An 18,752-nucleotide genomic window follows, 5' to 3' on the forward strand; every position below is an offset into this window, starting at 1 on the left:
CGCTGCCAGTGGAATTCACCGGGAAAATCTAATTGCTGTCTGCTTGTATGGCTTAGGGTTGTTCTTGTTCGTCAAAATAATGGTTCTTGTTCGTCAAAATAGCCCTTGCTTATTGTCAAAAATATTAAGAAGGAATTGAAAATTGCACGTAAGTATGATAAATGAAGACAGATAAATTTTCGTGCAGTTTTACTACACGGATCCATAGTATAAGTAGTAGTGGTAGCAATAGGAGTAGGAACGGGTTAGAAGCCCCGCAGGGTTCTGTTCTGAACATAAAATGGGCAAATTAAAGGCCTTCCCACATATTCCCATGTATTTGATAACCTATGGATCCGTATAGTAAAACTGCACTTAAATTTTAAGGTAAAGAAATGACCATTAGGGAAAAGTATAATATTTTGAAGTATTCATAACTTCATTTATTAATAGTTCGTAGAAAAACCTAAATCAATTCATTTTAATCTCTGGAGAATGACTTTATTTGAACAAACTACACGAATTTTCTGTTTAATGATGTACTGAAACAATTAACAATGGATAATGGTTTCTCTGGACAATGTTTAGCAGAAGGGATTCAGCTATTTTTTCTAAAAATGTTACAATTTCGGTAGTTTCTGTTTACATTAGGTTAATTCAGGTTTCCTAGGTCAGTTTAGGTTAGGTTTGGTTAGTTTATGTTAGTGTAGGGGTCCATCATAATTTTCGAAAAATGACAGAATTTCGCTTATTTCGGGTTAAATTCCAAAGTTGGGCGTCCGTTTCCGGCGAAATTTTTAAAATTTACAGAAAATATATGGATAATTTGATCGTTTGTGTGCTTGATAATATATAAGAGTCTCGAAAAATATGTTTATTTTTTATATATAAGCGGTTATAAACATAGGACTATATGGCGAGCGGAGGGAACTACTTGGCGCAAGGTAACCGAACAGTTGCATTGTGGGAAAGAAACTAGCATTTATGTTACCAACATGGCGAATGTACAAGGGCAGTGAACTAGCAGTTTTAACATTTGTGAAGGAATACATTGATAAAGAGCAAAATCTTTTAAAAGTTTGTGAAGAGCACGGATTAATGAACCTAATAACAAATTGCAGAAAGTGTGGAAAGAGATAACAGTGAAAAAACTTGACGAAAGCGGACGCCCAATTTCGGAATATATGCCCTTATTTCTATTATTATTAGGTTCACGTTACTTTAGGTTAGATTTGGTTAGGTTATGTTAGGCCGGAGTACTTGCATCTTCCATTTCTACTGTAAACAGGGGTAAAAGTGCGGGGGATGCCTTTCTCTCACCTCCAAAAATTATGTACGATTTCCTCCCAGTTACTAAGAAATTACAATGGGTAAAAATAGATAGGGGGACGGCGTGTTGTAATGCCGCTACCTACCGTCTCCCTACCTTTTCAGATCCACTTGTTGAATTGAATTGAAAATGCCTTTATTCATGAGGCGAGGTTCAGCCGTAGGCTGCTCTTCCACCTAACCTATCTTCGACTTGTATCCCTGCCTATAAATCTTGCTTTATTTATTTTTTTTTTTTACGTCTGGACCCCTTCTGCTAAACATTTACCCCAAGAATTCCTGAATGACGAATTGAGTTGGTGCTAGTCAAGAATAACCAAGCATGAAAATTAATATTTTGTAGTTAAAAGCATCGGAAACCAAGGATATAAAATTAAATGGCTTTTGCCACAGAGTGGATCCAAAATATTCAGATTCAAAAACGGTAAAATTTTGTAATTTATCACGAAATTCAATGTCATTAAAATGTCTATCAAGAAGAGAGTTGCATTCCTCGGTGCAGATTCTCTTTACGAGGTTAGTTTTGTATTACATACTGTGTCCTAATATATGCCATAAAAAGTAGTTTAAAAATTAAATCCCCTTGTGCTAAGTGGCTGATAATTAGTTGATGGAGGCTAGCCTTTTTTCGAATCGAAAATATGTTACAATTTCCCTAATTTCTGTCAGATTAGTATTTTCAATAAGTACTCCATCTAAACATTTAGTCCTCTTCTTCTAAATATAAGCCCCAAGCACGAATGCTATCTAGCCGAGTCAGCACAGGGCAAAGTTGGTGTGCCTGCGTGGTTGTGCGTGTACAGAACAGGCATGTGAGCGACAATGAGTGTACACGTAAATTGGGATTTCGCTAACAACACTAGGTTGGTAGTTTTCATGCTGCATTCCAACCATCACTACAGTGTTCACATTTAAATATGTAACTGCTTTTCAGTTTCTTTACTTTTAAGGCCTTTTTAGGTCGAATATTGAAATACCTGAGGAGAAAAGTAAAATTCTAGGAAACTGGGTTTTCATTAGAGTCTTACAGTAAAACACCCAAAAGGAATATATAAAAATTATGAATACACATGATGTAGTGTAAGGGAAATTTGTATGGAAAAAACTATGCAGACCCACTGCATACTATAAAGTACTAAAGGTGCTATATTTGATGGTGACTAGAAATAGCGCCCGTTCCTGCGCTTAAGGCGTTGTCTCGGCTTGTACTTTTCTGAGGACAACATTAGTCGTTGTCGGTCTTTATTCAAACTAAAAAAAATCATTGAAATTGAAATCGAAGTATAGATTAGATTAAATTCCAAAAATAATGGTTTTAAGTTTAGGTCCCATGGGCTTATGGTCCGAGGCTAGGGGAGACGGTGGTAATGAGATGAATGTTAACCGTGGAATAAAGAAATCGGAACCAAACGGGGAAAACCCATACATGATATTTGTCCATCACAAAGCCCACTTGGCGGGAGATGAGATTGAAAAGTCGTTTCATGTATTGCGTTTCTCAGTTTCCCGGAGACCAACAGGAAAAAAAAAAAAAGTGTCAGAGTACAAATTACTCCTAGTTTTTGTTGTTTATTATTGGAAAAAGTTCCGAAGGCGATTATCTACCTAGAGGATTATATTTCATTCATAGATTCCATTAAAAAGAAATTAAAACGCGATAATTCATGCACAATTTGTGTGTTTTTATATTGTCTCTGTAGTTTCTGTATTCACAAGCATCAGGTTAGTTGAGGTTAAGTTCAGAATTCATCATTTCAATTTGATTGGCTTTACTGGCAGTCTCCTTCCGAACCTTGCTATTATTTCATTTTGTTATATTTGCTTTCATTAAAGTCATTTTCTTTCGTAGGTAGAAGCCTGCAAGAAAGGTAGAAGTCGGAGAATGGCAGAAGGCGAGAGAGGGACTTTGGATATGTCCAGGTATATATGTACATGTTTTTCTCTTCACTTTTCTCTAATACAGAACGAGCGGTCCTGGGTTTGATTCCCGGTGGGGATACTCGATCGAAAAAGTGTGAAAGCTTTTTCAGGCCATCTTTTCTGTGCGACGTTTTCGTCATTCACACCAGGCAAATGCCGGGATAGTAATTAACATAATAGTTCTAATCCGTTTACTTCCTTCCCCAATTCCCTGGGTAGTGAGTAGCCGAAGGACGTCATCATTCATAGTGACGAGCTAACTAATAGTCATAGATACCGGTACCGAAAGGCCAGAAATCTAATTCCTAATCTTAAATAGAATTTCTAGTTTTAGGTTCCACAATTATGCTGTTTAGGCTAAACAAGATGAATAGTAGATGCATATCAATGTTCATGAAATAATTGCGGAATGGTAATGTGAGAGGAAACGGCAGAACCCCGAGAAAACAAACGGACATGATGTGTCCATCATGAACTCACATGACCAGGAATCGAACTAAGGTCCCCTCGCTCGGTTACCTTTCCCTATTCGTATTTTCTACGGTCACCGTAATACTCCCTTATTTCCTCCGAATTTTCGTACATTTAACTTTTTTGTAGATTTCTTCATATTTCCCTATTTTTATAATTCTATGTCCTCATATTTTCTTTAGTAAAATTCTTCCAATGTTTTGTTCCCCTTCGTATTTCGTTATTTCATTTCCTAGTTATCTTTTGGCTATTCTCTGCATTATTCTATTTAAATGCCTTCCCTACCCCAAAATTTCTGAAACGTCTTTTCCCTACCCGTTGCTTTTAGCGGTTTTTTTCCGTTATACTTTACTAGTTACGATCCATGCAAAATTTAATATGCTTCCGCCGCTTGTTATGTGCATCTATTCGATCTGTATTTCTTCAATATTTTATATATATATATTGTAATCTATTTTGTATATCTAATTTTGTATAGTATTGCCATTGCGGCCATCTTGAAATCCGCCATCTTTGATTCAGGTAAAAATTTTTAAATAGAAAGAGGGTCATGTGACATATCGTTTTGAGGTATCGTTTTACCAGAAGCACATATCTGGCACTATTTTAAAGATCACTAGCTTTAGTCATGTAAGAATTATTACCTGTGAAAAGATTTCTCCTTTTCAGATTAATAATTCTTACACGACTAAAAGTAAAGACATGAGTTTAGCGTGAAAAGAACGAAAGGGATATGCACGGCTTCAAACGAAAGAGGAACGCAAAAGAAAATGCACTCCTGAAAATAATTTGTTTGAACTTTATACGTCAAAAGACATGGAGCAGTTCAAGTAATGAAGAGGAAAACCCAGTTAAGAATGTTAGAGAAAATGTAAATACGAATGCGTGTGTGCCCGGACCGTCCAAGAGATGTAAAAGGGGGAAAAACTAATTTTATTACTCAAAGACTAGTGTTGCTCTTAATCGATAAAAGATCACTCATAGAGCAACAATACATATTCTGACAGCGACAGCAGAAGCATTAGGCCATAATGTAGAGGAACTAGCAATAAATGGGTCTTCCATTCACCGATGCTGAGAGAAAACCTGTAGTGAAGTTGCACAGAACTACAAGAAACAATTTCAGAGTGCATCAAGTGCGTTAGTTGTGCATTGGAACGGAAAACTACTGCTGAATTTGACTGGCAGGGAGACTGCCGGCAGGTTATCAATAATTATTACAGGAGATGGTCATGAGAGGCTAATTGGTATTCCCATTTTGTCGTCATCAAGAGAAGAACATATTGATTCTACTATAGTACATTCGCTTGAAGAATGGAACTTGGTAAAGTTCGTGCAGGCAGTTTATTGTGACACTACTCCTTGCAATATGGATCTTGTCAACGGTCCTTGCATTCTGCTAGGGCAGTAGCTCCAAAATAACCTTCTATACCTTCCTTGTAGACACCACATTCATGAATTAGTTTTAAAATGTGTATTTGATAACTGTTGTGTTTCGTTTGCATCTGGACCGGACGTTCTCCTATTGAAGTGTTTTCAGAACGAGTGGTCTAGTATAGATTGCACTAACAGGAATTGATGATGATGATGTAACAAACAATATCTCCGATGTAAGAAATGAAGTGTTGAATTTTGCTATCAAACTTGTAGAAGCAGGACACTGCAGAGAAGATTACAGGGAATTTTTAGAACTGACCTTCATATTCTTGGTGGCATACCTCCTCGAGGAGTTTTCTTTCGTTTGCCTGGAGCAATTCACCATGTAAGGTGGATGGGAAAAGCAAGCTACTATTTAAAATATTTCTCTTTCGCCAACAATTTCGTTTAACGAAGCAAATAGAAACGGGTCTTCGGAAAGTATGCACTTTCCGATCCGACTATATGTTCACAGTTGGCTTAAATGTGATCAAACATCCCATTCACCATTACAAGATCTACAATTTTTGAGACAAATAGATGCTGAATTATCTGAAGTGGCTCTTTCTAAATTTTCACGCCGACTCTGGTACTTGACGGAGGAACACGTAGCATTGGGGTTTTTTGATGATGGAGTTATCATAATGGAAAAGCAAAAAATGGTTGAAAGAATTAAAACTATAAGGGGAAATCGTGAAGCAGCAAAGAGGCTTGACGCAAGAGATGATACCATAAAAATTCTTGTGAAAAGAGAAATCAGGGATTTTGTTACAACAAACAAATTTTCCTCGAGAGATTTAAAATACCCGAAGAGTTTCTTGAGTGTGGCCAAATAACAATGACTATCTTCAAGGAAAGACAATAGTTTAATTCATCCACGTAACAAACGGTGTGCAGAAAGGGGAGTGTAACTAATAGAAGATTACAACAACGTTCTTACGAAAAATGAGGAGCACAAACAGTTTCTTTTGCAGATAATAAAGACCCACAGACAATCTTTTCCTATATGCGACAAAGTGAACTATGTAGCAAATAAGATTCATAGCTTACCAAAAAGATACTACATAAATAAGGGATATTTCAATTTCTTCCAAGTTATAATTTTTCTTTTTCCTCATAATGGTCTATGAATCATCTTGATGAAAAAAAAAAAAAAAAAAAAACTTATTTGTAGTTGAAAGCGAAACAAGCAGTTTGTTTCAGTTTATGTAAAGGACTTCCAAAATTCTTACATATCTGTGTTCCATAACTGCAATAAAATAACATTACATGAACATTTTGTTTTTCATACGTGATAACTCTTACATGTATATAGGTAACTTGAAAATAATACCAGATTTGTGCATCTGGTGAAATGCTACCTCAAAAAGATATGTCACATGACCATCTTCCTATTTAAAAATTTTGACCTGAATTCAAGATGGCGGACTTCAAGACGGCCGCCATGATAACGTATACAAGATTAGGTTGGTCTCTTCCTCTAGTTCCATTATCCAAGACATCTTTTCATTCCCTTGAGCCGTTTTAAAATTACGAGAGTTTATTCCAGCTTTTCCCCATACACTATGTATTGTAAACGCATTCAAAATTTTAGGTCGTTTGGGACACCTTTTAAAATTATTCAATGGATCTAATTTTTCTCCTGGCTTAATTTGGTTCCATATGGAACCATTTTAGGGGGTGAGTCCAAAGAAATTCCTAAATTTATTTTTCCCCATATAAATTTGGACCACCCTAATATATATATATATGTATATATATAAACCGATTTCTTTGTTCTTCATTTTTACTGTATCCAACTACTTATTCACTACTTTCCTTCCGCCTGATTTTTTCAGTTGGATATCCACTTCGATCAGTGTAAGTTTATGATCAGAGAAAATGTGGCCTCGGGGCGTCTTCTATAAGTTCTTCCGGAATCTTTTCTGAGTCGTAAAGTGGCCTATTTTATATTTCTGGCTATCTATTCACGTTTAACATATGTATCTTTTTTTCTTCTGTTACTGATTATGAGTGATTTGTGTCTGCCATTCTTTTCTTCCATTTCTTTCGCTCAAACCGTAATTGTTCGCGACACTTTCTTCTCGTTCTTGACCAGCAAAACATTAATTAAATTCTCCAATTAGAATTACATACGCACTCCTCTTCTCCCATTTATGATTACTTCTGTTTTCTCTGAAATTTCCTTTACTTCTTCTGTGTTTGGTATGTCCATATTACTAATAGATCGTTCTTTTTTCTTTTCAGTCTTAAAATCAAAACTCGACTTTTATTGCACTCTCTTTCAGGCACTTACGCAGCATTACTGTTATTACGCCCGCCTAAATAAACCACTCTCACAACGTTACCTGAGTAAAACATCCTTCGCTTCTCAGTTCCTCGTTACTTCCCAATTTAATTTCCGAAACTTAGATTATCTAATTTTCTGTCTCGTAATATGATGCATACTGTAAGGGTAGAGCTAAAAGTGGTACACAGAAATTTTGGACTTTCCCAATCATCTTTTATTATAATTTTTTTTTTATATATATATACAGTAATAATAATAATTACCGTTCAAGCATAATTCCCTCTTAGATATTTGGTGGTTTGTCGGTGAGTTTGTAGAAACCCAGAGACCATGTCTATTAGTAGACAGGATCCAAGGCATTTTGCGGCCAAGGAATGTTTATAGTTACCTCTCAGAGACCAGGCGTCCTAGAGAGTGATAGGGATAATGGAGTTCTTAGAGACAGGTGTCCTAGAGAGTGATAAGAATAAAGGAGCTCTCAGAGACCAGGTGTCCTAGAGAGTGATAAGAATAAAGGAGTTCTCAGAGACCAGGCGTCCTAGAGAGTGATAAGAATAAAGGAGTTCTCAGAGACCAGGCGTCCTAGAGAGTGATAAGAATAAAGGAGCTCTCAGAGACCAGGCGTCCTAGAGAGTGATAAGAATAAAGGAGTTCTCTGAGACCAGGTGTCCTAGAGAGTGATAAGAATAAAGGAGTTCTCAGAGACCAGGCGTCCTAGAGAGTGATAAGAATAAAGGAGTTCTCAGAGACCAGGCGTCCTAGAGAGTGATAAGAATAAAGGAGTTCTCAGAGACCAGGCGTCCTAGAGAGTGATAAGAATAAAGAAGTTCTCAGAGACCAGGCGTCCTAGAGAGTGATAAGAATAAAGGAGCTCTCAGAGACCAGGCGTCCTAGAGAGTGATAAGAATAAAGGAGCTCTCAGACCAGGCGTCCTAGAGAGTGATAAGAATAAAGGAGTTCTCAGAGACCAGGCGTCCTAGAGAGTGATAAGAATAAAGGAGTTCTCAGAGACCAGGCGTCCTAGAGAGTGATAAGAATAAAGAAGTTCTCAGAGACCAGGCGTCCTAGAGAGTGATAAGAATAAAGGAGCTCTCAGAGACCAGGCGTCCTAGAGAGTGATAAGAATAAAGGAGCTCTCAGACCAGATGTCCTAGAGAGTGATAAGAGTAAAGGAGTTCTCAGAGACTAGACGTCCTAGAGAATGGAGGTGATGATCAATTGGTGGAGATTGATGCCTTCTATGCTGTTCTGGCTCCTTTTATCTAGAACAGCGTTTCCCAACCGGTGTGCCGCGGCACACTGGTGTGCCGTGAATGGGCTGCTGGTGTGCCGCGAGGAAATCGAAACAAAATCATTAATTCTATAGCAATCAAATTGCGAAACGTACGGGAAAATGTATATTTGCATTTCACATTACTATGAACATCTACTATGAATATACAATTTTAAGTTTCATACCCTGTTAATTTTCTATACCTAGGTATATTTCGGTGTCCTCCCGCTTGCGACAGTCCTATTAGCGACAGAAACTGTTAACTGTCCTATGAGCGACCGATTCGATCTGTTAACTGCGCTATGAGTCACCGATTCGTTCATACTAATATAATGGAATAAGAAAAGGTTCTCTCTTCTTTAACTTGTTTCATGCTAATGTGATTTAGAACCTAACAAAATGTACTATGAAAAATTTTGCTCTACCTGAATTTAATACATAAGACTGCTCTCATTACATTAACAATATTTTATACGTTTTTCCTAATAGTATATTTTTGAATTAATTTCTATGAATACACTGACTATACCAAAGGGAAAACTAACTAAATATTTAGAGTAGCTCCGCCTTTGTCTATGATTCTAATATAATTTAAAATTTCATTTTAAAATGATGCGGAGCGTAAATTTAGATTGAATATGTTTATGACATGAGAAAGAAATCAGAAAGAGGTAGGGGCGCCCGAATAAAATTTTCTAGGGAGGGGCATCTTCATGGTTGTTGTATCACGTCTGGTATATCTGGTACTTAATATACGTGTTTGCTATATTACGTATACATTTTCGTGAGCCAGGGGGGCGATCCCTGCCTTCCCATCGGGCGCCCATGGAGAGAGAGTGTTCACCACTTGAGGATATCAAAGAAATCTGAAAACACGGTGTATTCGAAGAAATTACACAAGTTACAAATTCGTCGCAGGACTTAATAGTTCGTTTAGTTATACGGGATTATTTCAGATTGCTATACGACAAGCTTTTATGTATAAGTCAAAACAAGGGAGGAAGACAAATTAAGCAATTAGTTTACGTTTTAGTAGCTTACAATATGGGGGGAAGGTAGTTTAAAGAGTTTGTTTACCTTTTGGATTGTTTAGAGTGAACTGCATTGTAATTGGTGGGATTGGTTGAGAATATCCAATCAGATGTAAGGGATCTCAAAAGCTGTCTTTTATCATTGACTTTTTTTTTTTTTTTCATTTTATTCACAGTGTCTTAGAAAGTCTAAGAAGTAGATAGTTGGCGAAACTGTTACACGTTTGTGCTCAGTAAGTAATTAGATTTGAATCAAATTAAGTACAGAAAACAGAGCTTTTGAAGAAGGGATATTACAACTGTATTTTCAATAATTACATGGGAATACACTTTTCATGGAAATATCCCTGTTGTCTCGTTGTTTGATATGTTTTATGTCAAATCTAACTCAAAATAAGTTTTATTTGCACTCACAGTAGAGGAAAAATATATTTGAGGTACAGTATTACTGGCACGTACATATTTCATACCAAGGTTGTTCGGGCGCTAATAACGCCAGAGGCAAACATATCTTACGAGATTAAATCATATCATCTTCCATCATCTCAATGTAAATGAATCGGTCGCTCATAGGACAGTTAACAGTTCCTGTCGCTAATAGGACTGTCGCTTCTGGGACTAATTCGTATATTTCTAATGTTGAAAAAAGTATTTGTTATCTTTGTTATGACCATTATTGCTTCTTTATTGTTGCAGACTATTTCGTAACTTGAAAATTTAAAATGTCATTCAATCCTTTCGACAATACAAGTATCTAGTGATCTTCCTTCTTAGTAAAATGTTTGATACAGTTTTCGAAAAAGGAAGCGTATTTTTAAAAAACTTGAGTCCAATATTTCATTGCAATTGTTTTCTATTTTTAAATTAGAATGAAAAATAAGCATAATGATTTACCACGGGAGAAAACCAGTGATTGAGCTTTCTTCTCTGTAATCACAGAAAAAATACCACTCTGTTTTATATTTATAAATAAAATATAAAATATATATAAGTGTGCCGCGAGAATTAAACTTACACCCGTAGTGTGCCGTAAGTTGAGAAAGGTTGGGAAACGCTGATCTAGAAATATTGCTGACTGCATTAATCTTCGTTACTTGACGATCGTTCATGTCTTCGTCGTCGTTGTCATCTGAAGTTTGTTTACAGCCAGCACGTGTAGAACTTTGCAATACGTTCCATGTTCCTACCCTGTTTCTTTTTTCTCTGACGTGTTTTCTTCCATTTCTCGCTTTCATATCATAAAACTCATCTAATTTGTAATTTCTAAAAAGAAAACAGAAATAAATTAGAAAGAGTAAAAAGGGAATAATCAAGAAACGCGATTATTCTAAATTTAATTTCCGTTGCATAGAAACGATTACTTTTCGAGTCTCATGCAATTAGCTTTCAATCGTTCAACATTAGCCGGAAGCAAACATGCAGATAGAGCAGAAGATAGAAAAAAAAAAAAAAAACATACAATGAAACTGCAGACATAAGATGGAAACACATTGAAGAGAACGTTCTCATCGCAAGCAATTGATTTGCTGAGATAGAGACGCCAGATCCTTCGAACAACGCCAAGCGAAGTTACAAATAGAAGCAACAACTTGTAACACTAATCTTTTTACCACGAAAATTCAACCGCGCAACATCTCTGTGTGCGAGATACTCTGATTTGTCTTACTTTGTTACTAAAGCATATACGAATATGAAGAAGAAAATACCCAAAATGAGAAAAGGACTGTCATAGACTTTTAGGGTACTTCAGAACCTTAGGAGACACCCTCGTGGTCCTCCCAAAGGAGGGAAAATTGCCGAAAACATCGCCCGTACAGAAAAGAAGGAAGAGATGGTTGCCTTGCAGTCTACGATGCTGGAGTCCAGATTCCTAATTGGTCGTCGCCCAGGGCTAATCTCCAAGCAATTTAGATGTTTAATGGACTAGAAACCTTCCCGCCTCATTTTTCGGACTAAGACAAGTGTCACTGAACAACCTCCAATAAGTGTTAGTGTGAGTGTTAATACCGACTACAACGAACTGGAATGGATAGAATCGGTAAGTAGTACTCATTTATTGACAAATCCGAGTCAGTTGCAGTTTCTATTACATATACCCACCGTTCTGCCCTCATATCTGAATGTTTCCTTTTAGGCTGTGTTGCTTCCAGTCCAACACTAACCCAAAATTTTATCGGAAACTAAATTTCAAATTAGATTCGTTTTAGAAAACAAAGGCACTCGCATTAAAGCCTTATACACTGCCTTTGCTGTGAATGAATGTGTCCTTTATACTTACACATTTCCTCCTCGAAATCTGTGTACCTTTTATTCACCCAAAATGCTCTCCCTAACAACATAAAAATGAAGATACGTTCTAGGTTTGCAGGTACGGAAACCTCATCTAAACAAGAACGTTAAGTGTGCTCTGTGCCCCTGAGACCAGGTAAGACTCAGTAGCATATGCACACAACGATATTGTTACTCTCTCGTCCAATAGTAAAGTAATGAAATTCTTCCAAATGTATTTTCGTTGGTTATACTTCTGTTCCAAATGTTATACTAAGAGGTACCTGCTGGTAGTGCCACTTCGTGGCCAAGTGGCTAATCCACATGTTAGTATTTTTGTGGTTCCAGGTTCGACCCCCGGTTGGTGCTTGCCTTGAGTAAAACCAAGTAATGGTTTGTACCCCACTGTAAACAGTAGATCCTGCTCAATAGTCTTAGTATGGAAAATTATTTTTCCAATTAATCAGTATCATTAATAGAGAGCGGATGTTAAGCACATGCTTATTTCTTAACAATAGGGGGTCGTTAAGGGGGTCTATACTTTAGTTTCAAGGTTCAACAAAATTTATTTTATGTATTTCGTTCTGTTTTGCCTATATTATAGCTTAAATGCCTGATGTCTATTCTTTGGATTTTCTTCAACATGAGGATTTCGGTGAAATATTTACATAAATTTCCTGTTCAATAAAGGTTTCTCTCCGTCCTAAAAATTTAAAACTAACAAAAAATGAATTTCGATCAAGCTTCACCCCAAAATACTCAAGAAATGTCATGGCAAGAAAAATGTGGGCGAGTTATTGCAGGTAATAAGGATATATACAAATTAAAGAGAAAATTCTGAAAGGTAAAAATACACCAATTTACAAAGGGGGCGCGGTGGCTCAGTGGTAGAGCGTTCACCTTTGGTGCTTGGGGTCCCTGGTTCAATTCCAGCTCGCGCCGTGTGGATTTTGTGGTGTACAAACACCGTGCTCGTGGATTTTCTCGGGTTCTCCCGTTTCCTCCCACTTTATTAATTCCACCATTTTTCATTCATTTCTCATCATCACCGTCTCCTTAAGCCTAACCGGCATAACCGTGGGACGTAAAACTGAAAGATTTCATTTTCATTTTTACCAATTTACAAAGTGTTTTAAATATTGTAATGATTTTGGTAGAGTCAATAATGGACCGAGATTTATCCCTTCACCAATTTTATTACAAAATTTAAATAAATACAAAACATCTTTGATTACAAAGAGAATGCTGTTTCCTTGTTAATGTCCAAGTAGAGGAGTATAGGTGTTTTGCACGGTGCTCCTTCTCTCAAGGCAGTCTCCAAGGCACCTGCCGGTTCGGTGGGTTTGGAAGGATAGCCCCCTCAGCTCAAGGCAGCTTCGCAAGGCTTTGTTGTTGAGAGGATCCCTAGTCCAGTGTGACCTCAGGGCGGTGTAGGTGATTTGATCAGTTGGACGACTGATGCTGAGTCCCTCGGTGTTCCTCCTTTTATTTGTCCTCCTCGGGTCCTTCCGTAATGTGCGTCTGCTTTCGGCGTTCCTCGGTGTCCTCTGCATTTGATTGCTGTCTGCTATGTTGTTTATAAATAATTGCACGTGTTGAGTTGACACGTGCGTCTGTTGTGATGTGGGGATCCTTGCGATATGCTTTAGTTACGTTCGCGAAAATAGAAAAATGGATTTAGATTGTGATAAGTGTGTTATGCGATGAAAGACATAATTATTGATTGACAGCTTGGACAAAATCTCGCTAAGTCATGTGCAATCACAATAATATGGTAGACTATCAAAATGTATTAACTTAAAATATATTTAGTAATTTATCTACTCATTAGATAGTGACTAGAGCCTTTCTATTTCAAGTGTGCCCTCGGAAAATATGTGAAACATACTTCTACCCCACCCCCGCCGCCTTCTTACGAAGGAAACCTTTGCTTGGTTTTCGGGAAAGAAGTGAATGACTTCGGCTGTGTTGCCAATTTGTCATTCAGTCGTTTGGTCATGACGAGTGAAGATCGTAGGCTACTTAGAATGGCTAACAAGACAGTGCATAGCGAAGTCCGGTAAATGAACGCTGTTCATATCCAACTATTGAAGGATCTCGGGCACGGCAACTTGTCTCTCCTCTTTCGAGGGAAGTAGGGGAAAACCTACATCGACAGCAGCGCCAGCAGGGGCATATTTGAAATAGAAAGACTCTCCTCTCTTTGTACTGTTACGTGTCATGTGCAGTAAAATTTTAGGCTGCTGGATGCAGTGTTAAATTGCTGGAAATAATTTATTTATTTATTTATTTATTAGATACACATGCTTTCTATTTAGAATAAAATGCTCCCTACGAACATCAGTCAGTCATTTCTAGCTTATTTGAACACTATGCATAGTTTAATTGAATTTAGTATCTACTCCGTCATTTCGAGTTAGATTTTAGTGCCTATTTCCTGGCCTATTTTTCATGTTTCTAAGTACCTGAATATCCCGTCTCCATTAGTATCTATTGATAAACTTACTTTATTTTTCAGGTTACTGTCATACTTACATTTCATGGAAAATGCAACTAACAAAACAAGACTCCGTTTGAAATTCAACTGCTCTAATTTACGACAGCTATTGCGGCCGTGGAGTATTCCATGGGATGTTCATGAAGAGCCTGTTTGCATCTGTCAACAAGAAGCACAAGAAATTCTGAGAGAGATTGAGGATAAAGAAGTGCAGACTATTGAAAAAGCTCTGAAAAAGGCGCAGAGTGTTCGATCAAAATCTCGCGAGAGACCATCAAGTATTCGTCAATCAGTTAAACCGAAACCTACAACAACGAATAAACATCAGAAGCAGTGTGAAGTTAAAAAGAGTTCTGCTCCAAAACCTGGTACACTGAAGCGGTCAAAGGGTGTTAAACAATCAGTGTCTACGTCCAGTAAAATTAATAAGAGTCCGGTGAAAGTTAAAAGCACTACCAAAAAGACTATTAGCAGTAAAAAATCAGAGCCAGTACTCAGAAATGAAGGTGCTGTAGTGAAAGAGCCGTCTCCGGAAACAACTTATCAAAAGGAATTCGGTAATAAATCTAAGCCTCGGTGTAGGTCTAGATCTTTGAGTAAAGGACGATCATCGAGTCAGCAGCAACGAAAATCCTCCGAAACTCCTGATAAAACAGCTCCTGAAGCCCCTAGTGTTAATACGGGTATTAGTAAATTGCTTCAGGTTTCAGGAAAACTTAGTGGAAATGATCTAGAGAATCTGTTGAGTAAAGTGAGTGCTGGTTGTTCGGACGATCGTTCCTCTACTAGCACTGACCATGTAGAAGCTTCAACGTCAGACCGATCGTATAATGTTAGCGCTCTGCTTCCACGTCCGAATTGCCCTGTACATGATCCTCTCCCGGAAGATCGACAGCCAAAGTTCAAGCAAGTGAGTCTTCAAGACGCTATAAAATTCTTCGATGTACCTGCGGATTTGTTAAAAGTTATTAATACGTATGACAAATATCTACGAATGCTTCAAGATAGTGAGGTTAACACCAAAGGACCTGAACAGTTCCTAAAGTTAGCGTCAAAATGTGTAAGTATTACTTTTCTTAATGGAGTATTAAGAACAATACGTGAGACATAGGAGACAGTTGTTAATATATGAGAAATTTCGATGAGGGGTGTAAAAGTACACTTTAAAAATCAACTTTTTATTGTAATATTTTTTTCTTGATATCGAAAGTCGCAGCAAAAGTGAGTACGCGTCAATAGTGTTGCGTTTCGAAATTGAAACAACATTTTGGTATACGAAGGTCATCCAAAAAGTAAAGACTGTTTAGCTATCCAAAATGAAAAACACAATATTTATTGGAAAAATAATTGTGTTACATACCCGAAGCTTCCTTCACTTCTCTACATAATCACTACCTTCATTTAAACATTTATTTTATCTGTTCACGAGCTTCAGAATTCCCATGTTATACTCTTCTGTCTCCAATTCATTAAGCCAGATGGTCACTGCATTCTTCAAGAAGCAAAATTCTTCCAGAAAGCATTCCTCGCCTTCTGTTTTGGATGACTCTCGGCAGTTTTTTTTAGAGTCTCACAATAACGATTTACATTGATCGTAGTGCCTTTGGGCATGAAATCCACCAAAAGATCACCTTTTACGATCCTAAAAGACGGTTGCCATACACTTTCGTGTTGAGAGAGAATGAATTTTCTCGGTTTTTTGGATGATGCCACTCAAATGATTGGAGCTTGCTCTCTGGAGCTTAATGAACTGGCAGCAGAAGAGTATAACATGGAATTTGTGAAGCTTGTGAACAGATACGACGAATGTTTAAATAAAGGTGGTGATTATGTACAGAAGTGAAGGAAGCTTCAGGAATGTAACAGATTTTTTTTTTTTTTCAATAAATTTGTGTTTGTCATTTAGTACTAGCTGAATCTGTGCTCTCTATACAGCGCATCATTCACATATGAGCATGAATTTCCCTGTCATTCCTCACATCATCTGTCACCCCTTTACAGACACAAGTGAAGGACGTCTTGATAAAAATCGGCAGGGGGTATCATAAAGGGGAGACTTTTTCTACTATTTTTTTCAATATCTCGCACCGTTTGCAAGATTTGAGTTTACTTCCGGTTGGAGTTTCTAATTCATGTATGATTGATGTTTTCTTTCTTCCTGCGTGCAGTATGTAATGAGCAAATACATTACACACACAATTAATTATAATGTCAGTGATATATGGTGTTCATTGGGTAAAACACTCCAAACAATAAAGATTCAACTTAGACCGGAGAAATGGTTATCCTTCGTTTTTCATTGCCATTGGTTACAAATTGGTGGTGAGAGAAAAAATGTTTATTTTTTACTAGCAAACACAACAATACTCTTTTCCCAGACACAACAAAGCCCTTTTCGTTGGCTTTTTTCTTCGAACAGTAAACAAGAAAGAAACAGTTGAGAATGCTCGAAGAGCATTGCCAGAACGGACTTAAAAATAATTATTTTTTTTTCGAAATTTATATGAAATTGTATATTAAATGTATTTTATTAAATTCAATAGATAATGCATTTACATATTTGGAATCTACGTATTAGAAAATCTGTTTAATTAGCTATATTGAGCTTTCATTTTTTTATCACCGTATATATATATTGAAAATGAAGATATAACCAGTGGCCACAGTTACTATTTGTTAACTAAAGGTCCACCATCCTTTTAGGTGTTGATGAACATCAATATAATCTCTCTATGACTTACGATTCGTTAGATATGGCTCTTTAAATCTCCCGAAATCGGAACATTTTTGCCCATATCTGGGGAACAGTTGCCAGTTGGCCAGTGGCTACTGGTTACTATCTAGTATCAAAATGTTCACTATCCTCTTAGGCATTGATCAACACCAATATCATCTCTCTATGACTTACGATTCCCGAGATACGGCTTCTTATATCTCCCAAAATCGGAACTTTTTTTTTTTTTTGGCAATATTTTGGTAACGGTAAGTCATAGAGAGATGATATTGGTGTTGATCAATACCTAAGAGGATGGTGAACATTTTGGTATCAAATAGTGACCGGTGACCACTGGCCAAATCACAATTTTCCAAACAGTATTTTAAGATATTCATGAGCAAGGAATCAAATCTCTTCTTAGATCTTCATTGTTTAAGAATACAAAGGGTTAGTACCTACTTGCGTTGCTCTTATCAATTTACTTAATAAAATATGAAATACGATGTACGGTATTTTAACTGAAAAATAGTATCCTATTAATTATACAACCTTTCGTGAAACAAAGTGTTAGAAACAATCAGGAAAACTAACATTGATATACAAATATTTAGATCATGTCCTACTCCCCCCATTTTCAACTTCCAATCGCTGCCACTGTATGTATGTAATAGAGACTAGCAAAAGCAATATAACTACCAAAGTATATTATCACTCTAAATATCAATCTCTCTGACTCTTAGAATAAGTTTACACTATATAAGTATTTGTTGCTTTTTAGTTCATTTTATGTGACCTGGATTAAATTTAGAGGAAATGCATTTTTTGTCTGGAAGCTAATATGAAATTCTCCTTTATCTATTTTGTAATTTCTTCTATTTTTATATCTTGCTTTTGGGCAACGGTGCATAAAAATACACAATCTGTCGTGTAGAAGATGAAGAAAAGAATATATATGTTGTTGATTCTAAATAGAAAGAAATAAGATTTAATCTCAATAGTTGAAATATATATTGGTTTTATAGGTGTAATCTGCATTTATAGTTATCATAACAGCAGATAGTCGTTTATTTAAACGTTGCCATGACAACCGAAAAAGAAAAGTATAATTAATGAAGTTTTGGGGAATAAAGGTAATAGTGATATAATTTGTCGTGCCTGATTTAATGTGATTTGATCGTTTTTATATATTTTAAGAATTACACGGACTGTGGGCTGGAATGTAGCGTAAAATATATGTATAATATAAATTAATCATTTCATTTTAAATGGTGGTTCCAATATACGCTACATTTTAGATGGTGTTATCTCGTTCAGGACGTTACAAAATTTTGGCCTTATATCTAATATACGCTATTACAATGTTGATCATTTCATTATTCTGAAAATTCCTGATAATATATAAGAAATGTGTTCAAAAGTATCGGTATCGGCCTCTTCAGTATCGGGTATCGGTGAAAAAGTGGTATCGGTACATCCATAGAGAAAACTAACTTTTTTCTAAAGCTAAGATGAAACTGATACTGAAATATGTTCGTCAAGTTTTACATTATGACAGTATCAAG

General features: G+C 36.6%; 1 protein-coding gene across 2 annotated transcripts in view; it reads left to right on the forward strand.

The window, feature by feature from the left end:
- Positions 1 to 18,752, forward strand: part of LOC145680349 (uncharacterized) — a 46,709-nt gene continuing 27,957 nt past the window's right edge. For both annotated transcript variants that reach the window (XM_081750745.1, XM_081750743.1), the window contains exons 1-3: positions 1 to 148; positions 3,158 to 3,228; positions 14,496 to 15,534. In XM_081750745.1, coding sequence (XP_081606871.1) covers positions 3,191 to 3,228; positions 14,496 to 15,534 — 1,077 coding nt within the window. In that variant the 5' untranslated portion in view covers positions 1 to 148; positions 3,158 to 3,190. The remainder of the gene's footprint in view (positions 149 to 3,157; positions 3,229 to 14,495; positions 15,535 to 18,752) is intronic.

This window comes from Thermobia domestica, chromosome 3 (assembly GCF_964235325.1).
Source record: "Thermobia domestica chromosome 3, izTheDome1.hap1.1, whole genome shotgun sequence".
Lineage (NCBI taxonomy): Eukaryota > Metazoa > Arthropoda > Insecta > Zygentoma > Lepismatidae > Thermobia > Thermobia domestica.